Source organism: Macrobrachium nipponense, chromosome 2 (genome assembly GCF_015104395.2).
Source record: "Macrobrachium nipponense isolate FS-2020 chromosome 2, ASM1510439v2, whole genome shotgun sequence".
NCBI classification, from domain to species: domain Eukaryota; kingdom Metazoa; phylum Arthropoda; class Malacostraca; order Decapoda; family Palaemonidae; genus Macrobrachium; species Macrobrachium nipponense.
The window spans coordinates 71,426,064-71,452,113 of record NC_087201.1 but is presented as its reverse complement, the minus strand read 5'-3'; the positions used below and the strand labels follow the sequence as shown (position 1 = coordinate 71,452,113).

The window sequence follows — 26,050 nt, the reverse complement described above, 5'->3', positions numbered from 1 at the left end:
AAAGAGGTACAGAGAAACCATGTAGGTTGTAAAATATGTGCAAGCCCTAACTATGAACGAGAGAGAGAGAGAGAGTTGTCCTCACTTAAGAGATGAAATTATTCATGAATTATGTATCATGGAGAGAGGAGAGAGAGAGAGAGAGAGAGAGAGAGAGAGAGAGAGAGAGAGAGAGAGAGAGAGAGAGAGATCCTTCAATGTCATAATAAATTGACATATTTGACAGCTTTTACTTCGTGCTTCTCTTCAACAGTTTAACAAAACATGAGGGGAAATATTTTTTTATTTATATGTATCACATACAAATTTGTAACAGTAGTTATATTATTATTTAAAAATTAGTACCTATTATTAAGTAAATCATATATTTATCATACAAAACAAATATGCATGTACATGTACAGTGCTCCCCTGGTTTTACGAGTTTCACATTTCCACTGTCCACTTTGTCCCGGATTTTTGTGGTACACATTACGTATTCACTTTTCCACTGAGAACTTTCACTAATTTGCAGATTTTTCTTTGACCATATCTCTTAATATCACTGATTTGCTTTTTATTTATAGAGGAACACTATTTATTCACAATTACTGTATTTTTTTCAATTTGTGTAAGTGACTAAATACAGATTTTTATGATGAAAAATGATTTATGGCATACTTATAAATGTAGTTATTCATCTACAAGCAGTCCCTGGTTATCGACGGACTTAGTTCATAGCAATCCAGTTTTATGGTGCTTGTCTATTGCCATGAATTTCTGCGAGTTATGATGCAATAACGCCCCAAGTTCCATTATCGCACACTTATGGTGCCACAACATACCTAACAGAGGCCACCATTGACTGGTTATCGATGCCGTAAACCACCGAGTGTGGTTAATGGTGTTGTTTAAGATTAAGCTGGCCTTATGCCAGCACGGGCTCTTGCTCAAGAGCAGACCGTAGGTCACATGAATATTTTGCAGGTGGAAAGGTGATTTTAAAGGATATATGGTGAGCCTTTTTTTATGATTTCAATGAGATATGCAGGTGAAATGGTATGATTTGCAAGTGTAAGGAAAGGTGAACAGGCAAGGTTACAAACCCCTTTAAACCCTAAGTTACCCATCAGTAGAAGAAAAAGATCGATAGTAGCGAGTCCTGGCGAGTCAGAGATAGCCAATAAGGAAATCGAAAAAAGTCATCGTCTTAGAAAACAAACGGGAAAAAAAGCGCAAAAACTCTACGGAGTTCACGTACCCCAATTTTTTTATTATTTCGGGAGGATAGGAAAAAAAGAAGCACCCAATTTGTTAGTGAGTAAAGAGCGGTGATGAGAAAATGAAATATTATCAGTGTTAGAAACAGCAAAACAAAAGTTAGCAACAGCTTAAGCAGTAGTTTGAGTGACAGTTTGAAAATTTTGGTGGTTAGATGTGAGGCAGCCGAAAACAGAAGAGAAAGGAAGGTTAATGAGTACTAGAAAAAGATAATTACCCACTAAGCAGTAGAGCAATTAATTCTGCTTCCCTCGAAGATCGATGCAGTATTCTGGTCCAAGGAGGCGATCCAGGAGACATATGTTGTTTACTTTGATGCATTCAGAGTGAATTTCCTTTGCCAGCATGGGTGAAAGGCTTTTCCTTGCCTCTTTCACAGTCCTCGCAGAATGGCATAAAGCTCTTGAGGGGGTGAGAAGTACCTTGTTGGAGTAATCTTCGTTTACCAGCTTTGTAGGTCCGTTGAGGAACACTGCAGATAACTGCCTGGTTTGAGTCTGTACTTCTTTTGCTGGCGTTTCCTCTGTCTGGGTTGATACTTCAACAATATGTTGGTCTTCTATTTGCATTTCTTCGGGAGACTCTTCTTCCCCAAATGGAACTTCTTCTGTCCTAGGTTCCTGCTTCAACACAAGCAGGAATCAACGTCGAGGGCAGTGCAGGGGTTGAGGGAATACTAAACTGAGGGGTTGAGGGAAAAACCTTATGGGTCGGGGGGTTTGGAAGGGGTTTGGGAGCAGGAGGTTGGAGAGAAGGAAAGGATGAGGGCTTAGGGATATAATGGTGGGGTTTAGGACGTTGTGCAGGGGAAGGTTGAGGCATTTTTGGTGGAGGAGGACAGATTTGTCCTTGGGTCAATCCTTGGGTTGCTTGGAGGTCGTCTTGGGGGCTATGGCTGGCGTTCTTGAGGTCTTGCAGGGGGTGGGGAAATGCCCTTCATCCTCCAAATCTTCTCCAGTCTGACAGGGCATCCTTTGAACCATGCATGGTGTGACTGGTGACAGTTGGGGCATTGGGCAACAGTGTGGCCCTTTGCATACTTCGGGCTCGTGTCGTTGGCTACATATCCCGCAGACGTGGTGGGAAGTACACTCCCTCTTGTAGTGTCCATACCTCTTAACACTGAAGCACCTCAGAGGCTCGGGAACAAAGGCTTCCGTTCGATAGGTACCAAGGATTCCAAGATTGATGAAAGGGGGGATTTTTCCCTTGAAAGTGGCTTCACCTTCAAGGTTTCCTCTGTCATCTCCATATCCTTCTTAACAGTGCATCTTGTTGCATGGCTGAGTACTTTCTTAACAGTGCATCTTGTTGCATGGCTGAGTACTTAAGGGGTGAATGGATTATTTTCACACTTACATAGCTAATTCATACAGTACACATACATCTATTTTTAGCCGTAAAATATTTATGATTTACTTTGAAATGATATTACAAATATGATATTATTTCAAAGATTAATTCAGTAATAGGGCTAATAGTTTAATACGTAATTAAATATCTAAATGTAGGATGGTACTTTTAGGGATAGTTTGTTGTTTGAACTGTAAAGATAGGCATTATAAGCATTTTTAGAAGGGGTTCCGAGTATTTGCAGATTCTAGCTATTTGCAGGGTCTGGTACGCATCCCCCGCAAATAAAGGGCGTACACTGTACAGTGGTCCCCCATATTCACGGGGATGCGTACCAGTCCCCCCAGTGAATAGTTAGAACCCGCCAATGTTTGGAACCCCTAAAAAATGCTAAAAACACCCTATTTTGTTAGTTAAAACTCAAGAAAACCCCACTAAATTTTTTTTTTTTTTCATACTTTGCTTTTTTAATAGTTTTATTACAAAAAGTGCATTTTATGTAAAAAATTGAATAAAAAAAAAAAAAACACCAAGGAATTTTGTGGATATTTCTCATAGAAAAATACCGCGAATGTGCGAATTTTCCGCGAATAATGCGGGGAAACGTTCGTGAGAGAAATCCGCAAATGTGTGAGTCCGCGAATCCAGAGAATGCGAATATGGGGGGTCCACTGTATATCATATTGTCTTCCCAACTCTTAAAGTCTTACAAGAAACCAGTCCTGTTGCATTACCCCTGGTTAGCTTCAAGAAATTGCCTCTGGATTCTATTCACGTGGCAGTTTACCTTTCCAGTGCCCGAATTTCAAAAATTTGCCATCCATGAGCCTACTTCCAAGTAGCCATTCACCTCATGTAAACTCATGAGATTTTTCAACCCTGCAGTTTTTGCAGTTGTCCCTCCTCCAACCCATCTGAATTATATGGCAAGTACAGAACACCCTGGAATGTTTTACTAATTGGTTGTTCCTTTGTTTGTAGCTGACAAGGAATTGTTCTTTTAAATTTTTTTTTCTTATACTGTACATTAACCCTCTTATGCTGATTGGACGTATTATACGTCGAGATAAATTGTCTGTCGGGTGCCGATTGGACGTATCATACGTCGACATAGAAAAGTTTTTTTAAAAATTCACTGAAAAATACTTATAGGCCTACCAGGCAAAAACTTTTGAATCATGTGCCTTGGGGGATGCTGGGAGCTCACAGATCAAGGCATTGTTTTGTTTACAATCGTTACACAGGCGCGCAAGCGCGAATTTCTTTCATGTCTCACTAAAAAGTATCAGTGACACATCTCAGAAATTATTTTGTCACTTTGACATAATTTTTGCACCATTTTAAATTAGCCGTTACGTGGAGTATTATATATGAAAATGTGCGCAATTTCATGTAGAATACAAAAAAAAAAAAATACTCATTATTGTAGTTTTTATCAGTTTTGAAATATTTTCATATAAATAACGATAAGTGCCAAAATTTCAACCTTCGATCAACTTTAACTCTACCGAAATGGTTGAAAAATGCAATTGTAAGCTAAAACTCTTATATTTTAGTAATATTAAATCATTTACCTTCATTTTGCAACAAATTGGACGTCTCTAGCACAATATTTCGATTTATGGTGAATTTATGAAAAAACTTTTTCCTTGCGTCCGCGCGGTAACTCTTACGATAAATTTTTTCGTGCCATTGTCGTAATGTTTGCACCATTTTAAATTAGCCGTTACATAAAGTTTTATATATGGAAATGTGCACAATTTTATGCACAATACAACTAAAAACAACCCAAGGTTGTAGCTTTTATCAGTTTTGAAATATTTACATATAAATAACGATAAGTGCCAAAATTTCAACCTTTGGTCAAATTTGACTCTACCGAAATGTCGAAAAAACGGCAATTGTAGCTAAAAGTCTTATTTTGTTTTTAGTAATATTCAATCATTTACCTTCATTTTGCAACAAATTGGAAGTCTCTAGCTCAATATTTTGATTTATGGTGAATTTTTGAAGAAAAAAAAATATTTTCCTTATGTCCGCGCGGTAACTCTTCCGAAAAAAATAAGAAATTTTTTCGTGCAATTGTCGTAATGTTTGCACCATTTTATATTAGCCGTTACATAAAGTTTTATATATGAAAATGTGCGCAATTTCGTGTAAAATACAACAAAAAATTATTGAAGGTTGTAGCCTTTCTCATTTTTGAAATATTTGCATATAAATCACGATATATAGAAAAAAAACACTTTTGGTTAACTTTGACTCTACCGAAATAGTTGAAAAAAAGCAATTGTAAGCTAAAACTCTTACATTCTAGTAATATTCAGTCATTTATCTTCATTTTGAAACAAATTCAAAGTCTCTAGCACAATATTTAGGTTTATGGTGAATTTTAAAAAAAACTTTCCTTCCCTCCGCGCGCGGATTCTCCGCTGCAAATCTCTGAAATGCTTACGTCGCATTCTCGTAATATTTGCTCCATTTCATATTAGGCATTTCATAGAGTTTTATATATGAAATTGTGCGCAATTTCATGTAGAATACAACAAAAAATAATTGGAGGTTGTAGCTTTTCTCATTTTTGAAATATTTGCATATAAAATATATACAAAAAATTCGACATTTGGTCAACTTTAACTCATCTGAAATGGTCGAGAACTGCAATTGTAAGCTAAAAATCTTACAGTATAGTAATATTCAATCATTTATCTTCATTTTGAAACAAATTGGAAGTCTCTAGAACAATATTTAGATTTATGGTGAATTTAAAAAAAAAAAAAAAATTTCCATGCATTACGAATTATGCATGATTTTGTGATAATATTTTCTCTGTGTTGCTTTGATCATTTTACAATGTGTCATATATCAAAATGATTGCAATTTAGTGTACAATACAACGAAAAAAATTACTTGTTAGCTTTAACCGTTTTGCTCACAGCGCGATTTGAATACAATTATATGTGAAATTTTGTTTTTGCGCTATCATATACCGCATTATTTATATATGATAATGATTTTTTTTTTCATTTCTGATGGTTGCATACTAAACTTCAGGCAATGCCAAAAAAAGAGCCAAAAATGAACTCTAATCTTGAAAACTAAGCGCACTGTGATTTTTTGAAAAAAATATTTTTTTCGCTTCCGCGCTCACTCCGAGAGCCCCCCTCGGCATACGGGAGACAATTTTCATGATACCCCTTCACCGTAAGAGGGTTAATTGGACTGATAACCATACAGATAAGTTCATTGAAGCTGACAGGTTTATATTAAGAAAATGTGTTTTGTAGGTTCCTCAAAGAAATTTCCTGCTTTTGTTATAGGTTAGTGTATTTTGCTCAGTGGTGTATACTTTCAGTACTTGCAAAAAGTTATATACAGTTATATATTAGTTTGAGTAATGAAGTAGTAGTACTTGACGTTTTTAGGCAGCATTGGGCCTGGAACGTCAGATACAATGTAATTAGGGGACTTCTTGTATTATTGACATCAAATGGAGTTTTGTTGGTTTGTTGAAATATACACCTTCTGAATGTGAGTGAGTTCAAGTTTCCATTTTATACTACCAAAAATTGTTTGATCATTATTAAAAATATTTTGTACTTCAGTTCCCTGTTATCGGTAGGGTTTCTGTTCCCAACGGCATGACAAACAACTGAAAAGCAGCATTAATAGCACTAATCCCCTGGTTATTGGCACCAGTATGCAAGGATCTGCGCCGATAAGTTACGATTGGTGCACATCAGCACTGAAAACCGGATTGCTGATAACCAAGGCCACCAATAACCAGGGACTGCCTGTACAATATAGATGGCTGGGTATATTTTATATTTCAGATTTATAGGTTTGTGGCATGTGAAGGAGATATAACTGAATTCTATTTGCAGGATTCTCCAGTAAGAGGACCAACTGGGTTGCAGGCTGGAGATGTTATAATGGAAGTCAATCATTGCTCCATTCAAACCCAAGCAACTTGGGAGCAGTGCATTATAAAGAGTATTACAAATGATCAGTTAGGATTTTGCATACCAGAATCAGCAGTTCACTCATATGATGAGACAATTCACCATGGTAAGGTTTTTAATTGCTTTCATTTACTTTTTTCCTAATCATAGATATTACACTTTTTGCACCCATATTGTTGCCTTTATACCTTTATTTAAAACCCCAAGAGAATTTTCATTGAATCCAAGATGCAGTAACACTGCAGCTTATGGACTTTGGTACTTATCACCTACTTAATATAATTTTCTGCTTGGCTACCATTTTACATGATGGAAATTATTAAAATAATCTCTTAAATCAAATCTTGAATGTAAAGTACATGTTAGTTTAGGTCAAGAACTATGTGGCATTGCTGTTAGCTGTCAGATATCTAGAAAATGTTCAAGAGGAGGCTATGACATAGGGTCTTAGTTACTTATCAGAGAGCCAGACCCCCAAAGTGTCTGTTAAGTTAAAGTTTAACTGTACTACATTCAATTTCATGAACTGTCAAATGACCATGTTCACATTTAATCATGGTGTATATTTACTGTTAGGTAATAATACTTTCGTGATATTTGTGATTTATTTTGAGATTAATTCTGCTTTCAACAGTAGACAAGAAAATTGATCTTTGGAAAAATGTTGCATTAATATTTACCCAGATAAATAGGCTACTTAGTTTTCTTCCACAATCTTTTGATGCAGTTCTTCCCTAAACATTCATGGCTTCACTGTGACATTCACATCGTGGAACTTATTTGGTATTTTCACTGCCTTGTGATCTTTAAATGGAAAAATAAAGTCCACAGTAGTGTATGTGTAGTATATTTCTAAATACAGGTAACTTTCACCAACTTGATCAGTTGGCAAAAGCTACCTGTATTTAGCAATATATTACATACTATATACTCTTGTGGACTTTAATTTTCCATTTTAGAGTATGTTGCATTCATGCAATGAAGATTCTAAATTTGAAAAATCATAAAAATGGACAAGCTTAACTCAGGATATATTTAAATAGAGTTGTACCCTTGGGAAAGGGCAAACATAGACAATGGAGACTTGGGATGAGGATGTTGTATGGTCACTGCGCAAGTATGATTGCTAGAAGAGGAGCAGACACTAATGTGGGTCTAGTCACTATCAGAGAAAGCCACAGCTGTTGGTACAGTCAATGGAAAATGAACAGTTACCACTGCAGGTGCAGCCAGTGCTGAAGTTCAGTCACAGCCATCAAGCCAGGTGTTGCTAGCAGCAGGGAAGCAAAGCGATTCATATTTATTACCTGACTCAGATATTAGTGCACTTAACCAATTATGGAATAGAACAAAACTGATCATCTGGTGGGGGTAGACAGATGCAAGTCAGTTTAAGACTACGTATACATACTGGGTAGTGGGCAGAGCAGGGTCTGAGCAGGCAGTCTTGTCAGTGAGCAGGTTAAATGTGGAGCAGTCATGATGTGTGGCATTGTGACTGCTGCATTTATGTAGGATGAGCAAATAGAAGAGCCAGATACTTGGGAATGTGCAAAGAGAATCATAGTAACTGGGCTGGTAACTTGTCAGAATTTAATTACGCATCACGATGGATGGTGCTCATTGACTACATGAAACAAGAATACAACTCTGTAGTTGACCTAGAATTATAGGACCTGGATGCAGAGAAAACAGACATATCCAATACGAAAATGGTGAACTGTCTGCATTTGTGGGTACTATATCCACTCTGGGGAAATCTCACAGGTAAGGCTTGCAAACACCTGACCATGGCAGCTTCCGCAAAATCTTTTGGTTTCAGTAAAGTGACAACATAGAAGTGTGACAGGGCCTACCAGGAAGGCCTTGTCACATGTGCTTAGGGATAGCAAAAAAAGACAGAAAACAAAATATGACACCAATAAAGATCACAGAAATCACAAAGTGGTTGATGACTACTAGTATACACAGCATATATATTAGATTGTAATAAAAGTAACTAAAATGTATTAGAAAAGTTTGGGCAACTAAAAAGTTTAATTGATACTCTAGCAAAAATCACTAGAGTAATTGATATTCTAGCAGAAATCACCAGCGTTTAGTATAAGAGTTATGGGTTCTTAATTTTGGTACAAGAAAACATTTTACTTAGAAAACAAAGCAAATCTTAAAGTTAGTATTGCTCCAAAAAATGCCCGGTGTTTACAAAGAAGTAAAGATTATCAAAAATACCAAAAAAAATACCTTGCAAAGTGTTGATACACCCTACATACACAACAACAAAGAAAATGAATGAAGGTTGATGTCAACAAAAACCAACAGCTAGTTGTCGACTTTCAATCTATGCAAGTTACGACTGATCGACTTTACGACCACCCACAACCAAAATGACTGGGAAGCACGTGAGCAAGAAAAGAGTGGTGTCCAGCTAAACGTACGACAGTTTTTCCCCAGCTCCCACTTCTCCACACACATAGCTCGCTTTTCGAGCTGCTAATGACTGTTATCATGCATCGGCAACAAGAATATAACTCCAGTAAATGTATGCTGTCAAACACAAGCATAGATGAAATTAAGAGTTTTAATCAAAACTTCAGGTCTTGGAAGAACACATTTTACTGTTATTTTCATGCTGATAAAAGATAAGAAACGTAACAGTAAAACTTGTACAGTAGGGCCTCAATAATCGCGGGGGATAGGGCCCCACACCCCCCCCCCCCCCCCCCCCCCCCCCCCGATAAGTAAATACCCGTGTTATCCTGGTACCGCCCCCCCTCAAAAATTGCTTTAAACTGTGTACTTTAATAATTAACTGACCCAAGACCACTATTCCAATGTTTATAACTGCCTACTTTAGTTCAAGCACCAAATATGTCTTCAACTATCACCTTAAACTAAATTCAAGAAAGTTTCAAAATTATTTTACATTAGCCTTAAAAATACATGGAGTATACATACTACTGTACATATGTAGCCTACTAGCCTATGGATTGCAGCTGGAAGCCTACATACGCATGTGTCATTATATACTCACATGGGGCTCCTTTTATTTTTATTTTATTTATTTTTTTTTTTTTACAAGGAAAGAGAGGTAAGAAAATGATCAAAATTATGTAAATCATCTGGGTAATCAACAACAATCTATGATAAAGATGGCGACGATTTTGCAGTGCAATTGGAAGAATAATAAAGATAATGTTACCAGCAGCACACAGCAAAACATCTCTTCCCTTCTTCACATCACGTTAATATATTACGAATAATAACTTTCATCTGACGTTTAGGCTTCTTTCCCATAAGAGTAAAAGAATCAGTGCTTTTGGGTGCCACATAATTAACTTGTTTATGGGTACAATTTAAAGAACGCGCGAACACCACTTCAGTAACATAAAACAAAACGACTCCCTTGTTTACTTTATGCCTCCTTTGTTTGTGTGTGTGTTTAAGTTATTTCTATAATGTCACAAATCTTTTATAAATTTTCCTATCTTCAATTTCCCCTTCATCAGATCAGCAAACAAAAGTATATTACCTAACAATTCCCTTCTATTTTCATGATTTGGCCGCTGCACCAAACTAGAAGTACATAGTATATCTATTTCGTGAATTAACATATTTATGATAAAAAAACATGATTTACTGTAATAACAGCACCCAACTATAATATTAATATATAAACAGCAAAATACAGCAATAAAAATTTATTTTTGTCTTTTGTTTATGTTTAGAATCAGCTGATGGACGTTTATTACCGAAAGAATTATTTTGGAAAAAAATTTAGTTGCTAAAAGAAACAAATTTATTAGTGGAAATGTTATTATTTTTAACTTTGTACATAATAGTTTATGATATTATGATACAGTAATTCATATTTTATTGAGAGAGAGAGAGAGAGAGAGAGAGAGAGAGGAGAGAGGAGAGACGAGAGAGAGAGAGAGAGAGAGAGACGAGAGAGAGAGAGAGAGAGAGAGCAACTTTAATAGCTTGAGAGAGCAGCATAGGACGAGAGTAACTGCTTGACTTAGCTTGAGAGAGAGCTTAGGACGAGAGTAACTGTGCAGTAGCTTGAGAGAGGCAGCTTAGGATGAGAGTAACTGTTAGGACAACTGTGAGAGAGCAGCTATCAGGATGAGGAGTAACTGTTGCACTAGCTTGAGAGAGCAGTTAGGCATGAGAGTAACTGTTGACTAGCTTGAGAGCAGCTTAGGATGAGAGTACTGTTGACTAACTTGAGAGAGCAGCTAGGATGAAGTACTGTGACTACTTGAGTGAAGCAGCTTAGGATTGAGAGTACTGTTGACTTAAGCATGAGAGAGCAGCTTAGGATGAGAGTAACTGTTGACTAGCTTGAGAGAGCAACTTAGGATGAGAATAACCTAATGAAATTTGTATTTTAAATATTTTTATGGTGATAAGAAATAAAACATCGATAGTGATAAGATATTCTCTTGTATACTGTTATAATATGTGGTAATCATTGAGTCAACTATAAAAGTTGTATTGAAGCACAGTTTCATAAATCACAGAAAGAATAAAAATATGGCAACACATGTACCTACAAATGTCAGGGACCATTTTGTTCTTTTATTATGATAATAATAGATCAGTATTATAGTTTTTTTCTGTAAGTGATGAGAGAGATAAATTTTGCTATTTACATTCATAGTATGTATTTGAAAAATTGTAAATAAGTTTATCCTAAAAATGCATTTAGTCATGAAAAGAAGATGAAAACACAGTACTAATTAGTGAATCTTGCTCTATGATAAAATTCGTGATTTCGTTAATTTTCCGTGATATACGTAGTATTTGGGCTCCACAAAAAAGCAAGTAAAGTGATTTATGACAGAGTTTAGAGGATACTTATGTAAAAATACATCGGTAGTTTGTAGAACGGTGTAACCACTATCACATCGTGTAAAAATAGTATGCACGAACGAGACTGTAGGTTTGGTGACGTCACAGTGGTTATACATATTTTTTTCATGAATGAATATACTTTTATGATAAAAAATAGTTACTGTACTGCTTACAGTACCATACTGTAATATTAATGCAGTCACATCAAAATAAAGTAATCAGTGCATACTGTAAATTTGTAAAGTTTATTTTTGTCTTTTGGAAAATGCATTCCCCAAGGAATTATTCCTTGAAGAGATTATTTATTATGAAGATATGCCAATAATATATAAGATATGCATTTTTTTATGAGAATATATGACAATAATATATAAGGTAAAAATGGTTTTATTATGTTTACGCTTCGTCGCCAATCGCAAACAACAATACAATAATCTATGACAATTATTATTTGTATGACTGCATTGTTCAGAGAATTTAATTACGTTATACCTAAACAATAATGAAGCTCGAATTGAAAATTAATGTTTTCTTAAATATTATTACTACTGTAATTACACTACTACTATTAACATTTCTAAAAGGTTAAGAATGACAAAGGTCGCTGTGAGGTGTAACTCAATGTTTACATTTCTGCTGGCCACTCAACTACAAGTTGATGTCAATGATGTGGAATTATTCCATGAATACTAATAGGCTATATATTATGAAGATATGCCAATAATATATAAGGTGAGAATGGTTTTATTACCTTTATTGTCAGTTAAGGTCATAATGTGAATCTGTTCATGCATTTGCCGGTTATCGGAACTGGACGAGGCTTAGCCTACCATGGACAAGCCTGCGATGCTGCAATTCATACCAGCCAGCAATATAGACTGAGAAGTGGTCCAAGGAAAAACCCGTGATTGCTGATCCGCGACTAAGCGAGGCCCCACTGTACTACTATGAAATCAAGTGAAAATAGCGAATGGAATTATCATAAACCAATGTGCATTGAACCTAGGGAATTAGCTGAAATTAATAATTACTATGCCATACATGTATAAAGTATACTGTGTAGTGTAGGCTAGACTGCTTTACATTTAAAGATGGTACTGATTACCCTAGTGTATGCTAGGCTAGTGTAATATTCTTACGGTAAATTAACATGGGCTGACTTTCCAAATCGTCTTACGGCTGGTTGGTGTTAACTAATTGTGGTCTTAAGTCGACAACGAGCAGTACTTACAAACACTTTACCTAGATGTAGCTCATCAGCTAGGTAGCTTAGAACTTGACACTAAGAAGCAGACACTAAAAACTCACCCTCAGTCACACTTTCCTCTTTACACTACTGAATACACGCAGGACAATTGACCTACCTACACAGAACAAAAAAAAACACAAACAAGGTCGCTGAGACACCAACAACAACAACCAAGAACCACAAACCAGGACCACAACCCCAGAACTCAACAAGGAACACAACCACAACTCAACAACACAACAACAACAACACAACACCCAAGGACCACAACACAGCAAACCAACAAGGAACACAACCACAACTCATCAACAGACAAGGAATACAACCACAACAAAAAGAGACCACTGCACAATCACCAACTTAAAAAGAATACAACCACAACAAAAGACCACTGCACAATCACCAACTTAAAAAAGAATAACAACACAAAAAGGCAACACACACACCCACTAACAACACCAAGGAATCACAACAGCCTACCAACAACCTTTAACAACTCACAACCACACCAAGAAACCACAACAGCTCCCAACAACAACAACTCTCAACTACAACGACTCACATATAACCCAACAGGAACTCACAAGCACAACAAATCTAACAACTCAGGTAGAACAACTCCAAAGCAACAAAATCAGACTTAACATAAACTTACCAACAAATCAATAACACACAACTTAAATGACTTTCAATGCCTCCAACACTATTCACAGACCGCCAGCACTACTGATCATCACCGATTCTGACTAAAGACTAAAGACTGACTCAAAAAACACAGAACTCTAATCATAACTCTTAAACTCCAACAGCACCAGCAGACAACACAGAACTCACCAACAGCCAATTCAATCGTTAACTATCCATCCACCAATTACACCCTCTCTCTCTCTCTCTCTCTCTCTCTCTCTCTCTCTCTCTCTCTCTCTCTCTCTCTCTTTAGGACCGTTGTCCAAATGGAACTCCCATGACTCCTCCATAGCTTCCATGTTTATTGTCAGTATAAGTTCTATGTATTTGTTTCAGCAAAAATAAATTGTTCTTGAAAAGACCTCATATAACTCCAGTTCAAATAAAATTACTGTATCTTTGTGTGGCAAATAATTCATGCCTTATAAATTCATTAGATATCATTTGTAATGTTAGAGGTACACATTTTAAGAGAATGAATATTGATGAGAGGGGTAAATGTTTACTCAACAGCTTTTGAAAGCTCTGATGGATCAGTTCAGTGTTGTAGTGGAGACAGTGAAGCACATCTGTGTTTTGAGTTGTTAGAAGATAAAGAAAAAGATTCAGGAGTGGCTGCCATGCAGCCATTCTCATGTTTACCTGCACGTTTAGCAATATCTATGAGGTAAGTAAGGCCTTCAGTTGTGTTTGAGTATTGTACTTTTAGCAGTTTATGAATTAAGCAATATTATTTTATAGAACTTATCACATTATTATTTTTAATATTCTTGCAAAAGTTTAACAGATGTGCAATTACCTTTTCATAGCTGCTGTTTATTATTATTATTATTATTAAATTTACTGTTAAAAAGGATGGCTGCATCCTGTGAATTAAACTTATATTAAGTCGTCTCAATTTTATGTTTGGCTCACTTCTCATACACATTAACTTAGGTTTGGCTCACTTCTCATACACATTAACTTAGGTTAACAACTGGCCAGTGTTCATATTTTGGCAAAGAGAAATATGTAAACAGCATTTATACGGCAGTTTTATTCCCTATACAAGTGCAGGCATTGAAATAAAGTTTGTTAAATGTGTAGACTTGTCAGCAGATTTCTACGGATTTAGCACACCGGATTCCAATACCTGCACTGATATAAAAGAGTAAAACTGCTGTATAAATGCAGTTTATGAATATCTCTTTGCCAAAGTCTTATCATTGCCCAGTTGTTGACTAATATACCATGGAGAGAAACAAGTTATAAGTAAAATTGAGAAAGATCAATATAATATTAGTAACTTGCATGGTGCAGCCATCCTTTTTAACAGGACATCCTTAATAGTAGAGAGTCTATTTCCTTCCTATTATTATTATTTTTATTTTTATTGCATCACCTCAACTTAACATTAATGAATGGCATATCTTATGGCCTAGTGCAGGTCCATACAAAGCATAATTCGGTAATTCTCATTCAGTTCAAAGAATTTAATTACATATTATTCAAATTCAGAGAGATATCTGCAAAATGAATTGCTTCTAACACTCTGAATGTACCTGTACCTACTTATGCTTACAAGAAGTTTAAAAAAATATATATAAAAACCCATACAATATCAATAAGACATAAACTTTATTTTTAAACATAATTACCGCAAATTCTTTATAACACTATATTGATAGAGAAAGAGAGATGTAAGCAAAGACATTGTAAGTGGGCTGTTTACCCAAACATAATTCATACATGTATATATACCCTGTACACATGCACACATACTGAAAATTTTTTATAACTACATTATTGTATTGTATCAAGTACTGTACTACTGTATCAAGTAGTACAATAATGCATCAGGTAATCACAGTAAAAATGATGTAGGAAAAAGAGAGAGAGAGAGAAAGTGAGCCCCATAGTAAGTGCATATTATTTCCTAACATGATGCACAAAGGGTAAAGCACTGGTCAAGTGTGTGCATGTTTTTGTTCCCAATCCACCCTCACAGGCACAACCGTGACTCGTCACTCAATATGAGTGCATTTGTTCATTCATTCACCCTCCACCCTCACAGGTACAAACAAGAAAGCCTTGTTGTACTGTCCAATAAGCCTGGAGAAATACAAATTGTTTCTATCATGTTTATTGAACTTGGGCAAATCCATTAAGTAACAAATCCACTAAGTTCAGCTGTCACTGTAATTTTTTTTATCTCAGTCATCTTATTTGACTAGGTGGTTTTTATAGTGTGGGTTACCGGGTTACATGCTGCCTCCTTAGGAGTCCACTTCTCTCATCATGTGCGCTGTTTCTAATAGCACACACTTCTACATTATTAATAGTAATAATCATATTATTATTATTATTATTAATATGATAATAATATTAATGATTAATAATATTATTATTAATATAATAATGATATTATTATTGATACAGTATAATAATAATTTGTGTCCATTGCAGTCATCTTATTTGACTGGGTTGCATCATGGCTCCTTAGGAGTCCATCACTTTTCTCACTGTGCGCTGTTTCTAGTAGCACACTCTTCTGCATGATTCCTGGAGCTACTTCGGCATCTAGTTTTTCCTGGTTCCTTTTCAAGGATCTTGGGATCGTGCCTAACGTTCCTATGATAATGCGTACAATTTCCACTGGCATATCCCATATCCTTCTTATTTCTATTTTCAGGTCTTGATACTTATAAATTTTTTCTCATTCTTTCTCATCATCTACATGTCCAATGGCATTGCAATATCAATGAGTGATACTTTCTTCTTGATTTTGTCAATCAACATCACATCTGGTCTGTTGGCATGTACACCCTATCTGTTTCGATACCATAGTCCCAGAGGATCTTTGCCTGATCGTTTTCTATCGCTCCCTCAGGTTGCTGTTCATACCACTTATTACTGCAAGCTAGCTGATGTTTCTTTAGCTTGCTCCAGTGGATGGCTTTTGCTACTAAATCATGCCTCTTTTTGTACTGGTTCTGTGCAAGTGCCTGACATTCGCTTGCTATTTGGTTTATGGTCTTGTCTTTCATATTGTACTTCTTGAATATGGGTGAGAAGTCATTTGAACAAGATTATGATTACAGAAAGAGGTGGAATGAAATGAGCCATATATGTAATGCATGCATTAAACAGGGTCCTATTTTGTACAAAGGTTGCATAATGCTGGAGGTTATGTCATGTCCTTTGCAAAGATGCAAGGTCAGACAGAAGAAGGTAGATCTTGTGCGAGTCTAAACTTTTAAGTCTATGTGTTGCAGAAGAGATCATATATGTTTCTAGGTGGATTGAACTTTACCCTTTACCAAAGGTAGTGTCACAAAGAAAGGAAGAGGCGAGTTTCTGTTCTGGCCTTAATTTTGATGTTCACAGGTTGTATAAGCTGAGAGCCCACAGTTATCGGTGCTATGTAGGAACCTTTGTTTTATTAACACTAATAGGTCGTGTGAGAGTTCAGATTCATGCAGAATGCAAATGAAATGCAGTACAATATACATACTTAAAATGTGAAAAGAATCCAAGTCCAAATTCTTCTTTCCCGCTGTTGTCCCTACATTAAGGGGTCAGTTGCCTGATGCGTCTTCTCCACTGCCTTCTATCAAAGGCATCATCCTCCACCAAACCTCTTCTGTCATATCTTCCTTCACTTTATCTTGCCATCTACTTTTCTGTCTCCCTCTTGATCTTCCTCTTAACAGGTTCTTCCCAAGCCCTCTTCACTTCCTCCTAGTCACTCATCCTTAACACATGCCTTTACCATCTCAATCGGGACTCTCTTTTATCACCTCTGAAATCTTTACTAAACCTGCTCTTCTTCTTATTTCATCATTTTCCAATCTCTCAAGCAGTGATATTCTCATAATCCACCTCAGCATTCTGCACTTGGCTATCAATCTGGTGGTCTGACATTCAATTCTTGGCTCGCCCAGCACGGAGTCAGAGGAATTTATTTCTGGTGATAGAAATTCAACTCTTGATATAATGTGGTTTGGATTCCACAATAAGCTGTAGGTCCCATTGCTAGGTGACCAATTGGTTCCTAGCCACATAAAAATATCTAATCCTTCGGGCCAGCCCTAGAAGAGCTGTCGATCTGCTCAGTGGTCTGGTAAAACTAAGATATACTTAACCTCAGCATTCTCATCTCTTCTCTCAAGCTTTACTTTCTCTTTTCTTTTTAGAGCCAATGTTTCTAATTCATACATTAACACTGGTCTTATCACTGTGCTGTAGATCTTAACTTTCAGCTTGATTGGCATTTTTTATCACATACTACTCCAGCTACATCTCTCCACTTCCCCCATGCCGCCTTTATCCTACTGTCAACTTCAGCCTCACATCCTCCTTCTTGGCTTAAAGTAGATCCTAAGTATTATAATCAAACTTTTTCTTTCTTGTATTAACTGTTCTCTCTCTATCTTCTCTACTGCACACCAAAACCTCTATTTTATTCACATTTGCCTTTAAGCCACCCCTCTCTAAAGACTCCTACCACTCTCCAACCCTTCTCTGTAGGTCTTCCTCACCTTCAGCAGTAATCACCAGATCATCGGCGTACAACAACTCCCACAGCACTTCATTCCTGATCTTTTCACTCAACATATCCATGACCAGCACAAACAAAAATGGGCTTAATGCTGACCCTTGGTGTATTCCAACACAAACTTCAGAGTTTTCTGTTTCCCCAACTGCTGTTATTTCTTTTGTGCTCATTCTTTTATATATCATCTCTACCAGCCTAACCAACTTTTCTAGGATTTCCTCTTCCTCAAACACCAAAGCATCACTTCTCTTGGGATTCTATCGTGTGCTTTCTCTAGGTCTATAAATGCACAATAGAGCTCCTGGCCTCCCTCTAGCCTCTTTTCCTGTAGCTATCTCACTGTGAAGATGGCATCCACCACCCCTCTCCCTCTCATGAATCCTTAACCTGTTAAGCGTCCGCCCCGGATGAGCTCGCTGCTAATGTACCGTCACGCTTTTTTTGTAATCAGCGATCATAGCACTGATGATAGTTTTTCAAAGTTAATATTGATTTTTATGCTTATTATTCATACTGCAATTAAGTGTAGGAAATTCTCTCTCTCTCTCTCTCGGAGTCCAGTCTCTCGTCAAAGAAAAGTCATCTTCACTCCCGCTATTGGAAGAAAAGTTTGTATCATCACTGGAGGATTCAGAACTAGAGCTCTCATCATCAAATAGGTTATCAATATCAGACTCCTCATCTAGTATTTGATTGATCTCACCTGAAGAAATACGCCTCCTCTTTGGGACATTCATTGTGAAAGACGCGAAATCAAATTTGTCTCGATAAACGCTCGAAGCGTATTGAAAGAAAACAAACAGGGACAGGCAGTTTTCTAGCATAAGCGACCACCAGGAAAGAGTTGCCATGCTGGAAATAAGATTCCCGTGTGCTGAGAGTGTTACCAAATGATGTTCCTACACTTTCTATACGAGTAAACGTATTATTACGGGGCTGACGGCTTGACAAGCACAGTTAAAGTCTTGAACGTAATATCCCGTTGAAGGCGCTACCGAGTAGATCGCGGTAAACGTATTATTACGTGGGTGACGCTTAACAGGTTAATGCTGTTTCCCAAACTTTACAGTCTCTTAATTTCTCATTTAGTATCCTATCTAAAACTTTCAATCCGTACTCTATTAATTTATTTCCCCTGTAGTTACCACAATCCATGACATCTCCCTTCTGCTGGTATATGTATATAGTACCATTAGACTCTTCTCCCAATCCCTTGGCATTTCTTCCTTTTCTCCATACTATAGCTTTTAATAAATCTAGCATACATTTCTCCCCCTCTGTACCTAGTAATTGATAATTTCAATTTGGAACTCTGATGGACGTGGTGCTTTACCATTCTTCATTTTACTTAATGCTCTCTTAATATCTCTATCCTGTATCTCCTTCACCCTCTGTGTTTCCCCCATCTCTTCTCTCATTTTCAGTATTTAAAAATTGTTCAAAATACTCTCCATCTCTTCTTGATATCTTTATCCCTTTACAATATATTTCCCTCTATCCTTGATGACATCCAATTTACCCAAATCCTGTCTCTGTCTTTTCCTCAAGTTTGAAATCTTATAAGATATCCTTTTCTCCTCTCATTCCTAATCTTTCATTCAACTGCTCTGCTGCCCTTCCAATAGCCATACCTACCCTCTTTCTCACATCTCTTTCCTCTTCTCTGTACCGGTCCTCTGCACCCTGCATGCCTTACTTTCTAGTCCTTAATGCTTTTGGTTTTCTTTTAATTGATTCTTGCACTAATGCATCCCACCACCACTTTTCTCCTCTCGACAGTCCATATCCGCTGGTTCTTCCCACCAGTCCCTCTGCTCCCCCACTCATATTTCTCTCTTGTCTGTCCAGATATTTCCCACTCTTACCCTGTGCAACTTTTACGTTCCCCCTTTCCAGCCATCTCTCTCTCACAGTCCTCCTAAATTGCTCCCCCTTATCTCCTTCAAGTTCCCAAATTTTAATTCTAGATTTCCTCTTTCTCTTTTTGGGTCTCCTCCACTTTCATATGTTATCAAGTACTTATCCAACTTCTGAAACCATGTGTTCATATATGCCAATTCAAAAGTGATCATCTCCAATGTATAATAATAATAATAATAATAATAATAATAATAATAATAATAATAATATCCTTTATTTTGGTTCAGGGCCATATACAATGAACATACAAAATACACAGTAACATACACAATCTAGATATATGAGTCAACATGATAGGAAAAATTAGTAATCGGCACTTATCCACAAAATAGCTGAGGTAGCACAAAAGATAGCAAATCATAATACTGGTAAATAGTAATAATATTGGTGAGAAAAAAAAATGCATTGAGAGTTATAACAGTTAGTGCACAAATTATATAGCTTAAATTTCACTAGAGACCTTAGGTGGTTACAGTAGTCTGGTCCAGAGGGCTAAATACATAAATTGAATGTATAAAAAAAAAAAAACTTTAACTGGAGTGTTTGTGAGGCGTCTCAGAATGTCATTGTGCACAACAGTAATACGTCTCATGGTCTCTCGGGTATAGTTCGTCCAGAGGGAACACCCATAGATACTGAAGCAGTACAAGCAGAAGAGCAGCAGTTTCACATCTCGGTGACAGAAGGCAAACCTCCTTGCAATCATGTTGCCAGTTGCACATAGTTTACGACGCCTCTGTTCAATGTCTGCCGTATCTTTTAGGTCGTCGGTAATAATGTTACCCAAATACGGAAATTCGCGCACAAATTACAGCCGATGGTTTCCGAGGAAAATTTGTGGTTCTGCACTATGCTTAAGCGATCTCGGGAGCAGCGACATGCACTGGGTCTTGGTTTCGTTGTAGATTATCAAATTCCTCTGCATATTGGCGGCAAGTGTCGATGAGTCGTTGGAGGCCATGCACTGATGGGGAAATCAGAACCATATCGTCGGCGTAACAGAGGTTGTTTATAGTTGTTTCATTGACAGTGCATCCGATTGGGAGTGAGTTCAGTTTGACATTCAAGGCATCTGTGTACGTATTAAAACAGGTATGGAGAGATGCCCCTTGCCGAAGCCCGTTTAGGGAGCCGAAGGTGTACGATAATACGTTGCCCCATTTGACACAGAATTGTTGTGTGGAGAACCAGCAATGTAAAATGCCAATTAGTTATAGGGGTGTGCCCCTTTTATGCAGCTTCAGGAATAGCTTCAGGTAGTTTACTCTGTCAAATGCTTTTCTCACATCTACGAAACACAGGAAAACCGGAGATGCTGATGATAGGTAGTAGTTCAGCAATTCTTCAGTATGTAGATGCAGGTGTCAGTTGAGTGGTTTGCTTTAAACCCGAACTGGATGTCAGTGTGTGTAGAAAGGGGAGAAGTCTCACAAGAGAACAACCGACTCAAGTATCTTCGATGCGATCGTTGTGATTGCAATTGGCCGGTAGTTGCCAGGGTCAGCTGCATCCTTTAGCTTGTTTTTGATTAATGGTATCAAGTGAACTAAGAGTAGGGAGTCTGGAAGAAACTGGTGAATTATGCACTCATTGAATAAGGCAGCTAGCAAAATGTAAATTATCGGATGGCAGAATTTGAAAGCCTCTGCGGGAAGACCATCACAGCCGGGCGATTTATTATTAGGTATGCTGTTTATGGCATCGCTGATGTTACCTGGCGTAATACAGTCTGCAAAATGAAATTGAATGTTGTCATTAAGGAGGTTATCTACCTCGCTTCGGGAATCCTGATCATTTATGCAATTCAGGATATTGTTGAAGTGATCACCCCACATCCTTGCGATAGCCTCGTCTCCGACTGCTTCCCCTACTCTCTGTGATAGCTTTTTAGTTTTGGGATTTAAGGACTGGATATCTTTCCAAAGACGAGGGTAATCACCAGATTCTACGTTTCTAGACATTGCATCGGCTCTTAGTTGTTTTTCATTTAACCTGCAGTGCTTAAGAGCAAGTTTGAATTGCGCTCTCGCCTGCCTCATTAGTAATGCAGTGTGTCCTTCCCTTGGGCTGCCATTTTGCCTCCACAGTAAAAACATTTCTCGTGAGTATATATACAGATCCTTAACCAAGTCATTCCAACCAGGTATATTACGAGAATTACCTTGACGAAATCTAAAGGCAGTCCTGCCCGAAGCAAGCATAGCGGAGATTATGTTCGAATAGAATTCATTCAGATCCCTCTTGTGGTGGTCATTTCTACATTTTGTGTTGGTACACAGTAAGGCGTCAGCCGGTTGAATTATTGACCGCAACCTGGTTTCCGTGGTCGCCCTAAAGTATCTGGTTTTCTGTTGGTTTTTAAACTCCCAGTTAACCGCTGGTGGGCGGTCAGTTAGTGGGTTCACGGTAGGGAGGGATGGGGTACTGAATGACACCTGTAATGGGATGTGATCGTAGCCCGTTGCAAGATCGTAGCGAATATTGCAGGTCATAAGAGAATCATGAAGTTGTGGAGATGTGATGCAGTGGTCCAGCCAGGAGGTTGTAATTGCATCCGCTCTATTATGTACATATGAGTAGGAGGGAGGGAGGAGCATTACATCGCTAATTTGGAGAGCATGATTTTGACAGAAGCGAGTAAGTTCATTATAAAATTGTTTTGTGGGGTGAGAATTAAGGTCCCGTATATACAAATATGATCAGCAGGAGAATCTTGAATAATACTGTGTAACTCCCCTAGGATCATGCAGTAATGATCAAAATTATTGTTATTTTCCCATGGCATATAAACATTAATTATTAGGATTTTAGAGTTCCCTACTGTCACTTGAAGCCCAAGCAATCTGTCACTCCTGTAGGTCGTCACCTTTATCATATTGTCTAACGATTTGTGCCACAGGAAAGAAAGTCCCCCTTTCGGACGACCGGCTATGATTTGATTTGTAACTTGCATCAATGAAGTCGAGAAGGTTCTGAAGTCTTCATGAATTGAATCGCAGATGGCAAGGTCATGAGGCCAGAGGAGCGTTTCTTGCAATGCAATGATGCCGTTGAAATTTTTGCAGAGCATGTTTAGGAGAGGAATGTTCTGCTTGAGACCAAAAATCTTTCCAGAAGAGATTATGTTTAATGTATCCATGGCTACTCACGAAGATGGGAGATGAATGCGCTGATCATTTGGGTGGATGGGGGGTTATCCAGGGGGAGTGGGCATCACTCGCCGTGGGCGGTTGGCTGGCACTTGCGGTGGAAATTACCCTGGTTGGAGTGACAGTAAAGTTCCCCTGGGGTGGTTGGTCCCGGATTAGGTTATATCTTGAAACTAATATATTAGGACCGAAATTCTCGCCTTTAAGAACGTCGAGGTGTTGAAATAGGCAGGTAATCCTGTAAGCCACTTATGTTTATTTCTACATGGGAGTTCGTGAGAGATAAGTGGGTCAGAGCCAGTGAGAAACTTGACTCTCTCCACTATGGCGTCTAGCGTCACTGATGGAGTCGCGAAGAATTGGTGAATTTGCTACGTGACATCTCTTCTCAGGTGTCGGGCGAGGTAGAAACTCGAATGTTGGGCTCCGGTCCGGCGGCCAAACGAGAGGATCTTCTCTTCTTTCTACTTGTTTGTATCTGCCAGCCGCTAGACCCATCAAGATCACTCTCATCTGCATCTACGATGGGGGGTTGGCGGGGAGAGATATGGTGGGGAGGATCACAAGGGCTGGTAATCATCACCGGAGGTCTATCTTCCACCGGAGGCACTGGGGAGGGAGGGGAGGTTGGGGGACCAACTGTCTCCTCAGAACGGCCTATAGGTGAAGGGGGCACTTCCGTGTTGCTGGGAGGTGAGGAAAAACTGGATGCCGCATTATTAGGAGTTTGGTGGCTATCTGTGCGATTGTCAATCGATCCCTGCACTCCTTTGATCGCATCCCAGATCCGTGTGAGATCATTTGTTTCCACCGTTTTAAGACTGTCTTGGGAATCCTGCAGTCCTTTGATCACGTCCCAGATTCTTGATAATTTATCATTTGTCTCCTCGATTTTTCTGAGTTTTTTCCCATTATTTCTGAGAGGGATTTTGCTGTTTGGAAGGCATTTTCTGCCGTGTGGTACACCGCGGGTAGGCTTAGGTCAGCGGGCCCCTTTGGAGGCAGATTGTAAGGGTCATCGGCGTAGATTTCCACCGAGCAGGTCCTTAGCCACTTAGTGATATATGATATTTTTTTGTGTGAGGACAAGTTCTTCGCGGATCGCTCCTTGAGAATGCTCTCTGGTATCAGATCTTTGCATTTCGTATATGCAATGTTGATTTCCTCATCGGAGAAGGCATCACTGACAGATTGAATAGCGGACTCGACGTCGGAACGGTTCGATTGGTATTGGGTAAAATACAGACAATTGTTCGCGAGTACGGAACTTGTGTGTGGGGCACAGGCACCGGTAGGTGCCAGGGTCACTTGCGCAACGGTTGGAGGTTGGTCGGATGACATTTTTGTGGTAAAAGGAAGGGCCAAGCACCAACACATACACTGCATTCTTTTACCCATTTCCCAGGACCAATAGGCCTCGAGTAGCTGTGATTGGAAAGATTTCTAAGGCACTGATTGGAGCAGAAAGAATATTAGAATATCTGCAATTGCATAACACTCTCCGGCTTACACGCCGGGTATTACATGGAGACACTATTAACACATTGCTTACTGTAAAAGGTATAATCACCAAGGGCGAAAAACCCTTCTTATCTGTGAAAAAACGCGAGAGAGACCTCCAACACGTCCGCCCCACACAACAAGGCTTCCATGTACCTCCTCATACCCATCTCCTCTTTCCCACCTTGGCATTCATATCAGCTCCTATTATTAGTTTCTCCTCCTCCTTCACTGTTCTAATGACAGCCTCAAATTCTTGTCTAAATAATTCTTTCTCTTGCTCCTGGCACCCCATCTGAGGAGCATATGTTGATATTGTATTCACTACTTTTTTCCCTATTAATATTGGAATCTTTAAAACCCCACCATTTACTATCTTTATTTCTACCATTCCTTCCAGTTATTACTTACTATAATTCCAACTCCATTTCTTCCCTCTCGTGACCTGCTGTAATAAAGCTTATTCCATTTCTTTCCTCTCGTGGTCCGCTGTAATAAAGCTTATACCCATTTCCTGTCTCTTGAGTTCCACTCCCTTTCCACCTAGTTCCTCCTCACCATCACATCTTCTGTCTCCCTCAGTCTTCCTGTTAGAGTACCAATATTCCACGTACCTGCTCTTATCTTCTACTTCTTTGGTCATAGTCGTGAACCTTGTGGTACCCCTCGCCCATTTATCACGCCAGTAGGGGTATTATGAATTGCGTTGCTTACAGGGGATGCCCTAGCTGCATTCATATTTCTCACATCAGGCATGGTTCATTGTTTGTCAAAGGGGTTTTTACAACCGCATGCCCTTGCTGTCATCAACCACAGTTATTGGCAGTGGACCTCGTCTTTGACTAAAAAGTCCACCTGCAAGGCAGCAGCTTCCAATGTTACCTGGCATATGCAGTCACACACAAATTTCTTTCATACAAGAAATCATATATTTATTTGTTAAATATTTTGAGCCAGTAGGTATATTGAAATACATTTGATCTTGGTTCATGAGAATATTAAAAAAAATGAAGTTTATGACAATAACAAAGAAGCTGATGCTTTGTTTACTATGATCAAACTGATTTTGTTTTGTTGCTAAGTTCATTATTATTAAAAAATGAGTAGAAGAAATCTATGATTTTAGTGTGGCACCCATAAAATCAAGGGGATTGTTACACAACTATCTATTAGTAGTAATTGATAGATGCTCCACGAGACCCAATTGCTAAGTGCACAGAATGCATTTTCATGTGTTTTACTAATATCAGCCAAAAGTATATGCAAGGTTTTAGACAGGTATCCATAGTAATTTTGACCAAAAGTATCTGTAGAGTTAAAAACTAATAAACATCTTTTTTAGGTGAAACTTACCCTCTATCATTTGCATTATGTGCAACAACTTGATGCAGGTTCAGAAAGTGTTAACAATGAAACAATCATTAACAAACACTCCCTTTTGGAGGATGGGATTAAACAATTGGTCGTCATTCTTCTCTTGATGAAACCGCTTTTGTTATGTAGACAGACTAGTGCTCTGAAATTTGAGTTTGTTTTTTATTTGGCAATATGGATTTTTCTCAGTCTTCCCTAT

General features: G+C 38.1%; 1 protein-coding gene across 1 annotated transcript in view; it reads left to right on the top strand.

Annotated features, from left to right (window-relative positions):
- The first annotated feature begins 1,605 nt into the window (after positions 1–1,605).
- LOC135221208 (membrane-bound transcription factor site-2 protease-like) overlaps positions 1,606–26,050 on the top strand; it is a 148,396-nt gene continuing 123,951 nt past the window's right edge. Inside the window, exons 1-3 of the mRNA XM_064259028.1 lie at positions 1,606–1,671; positions 6,447–6,681; positions 13,885–14,038. Coding sequence (XP_064115098.1) covers positions 1,606–1,671; positions 6,447–6,681; positions 13,885–14,038 — 455 coding nt within the window. The remainder of the gene's footprint in view (positions 1,672–6,446; positions 6,682–13,884; positions 14,039–26,050) is intronic.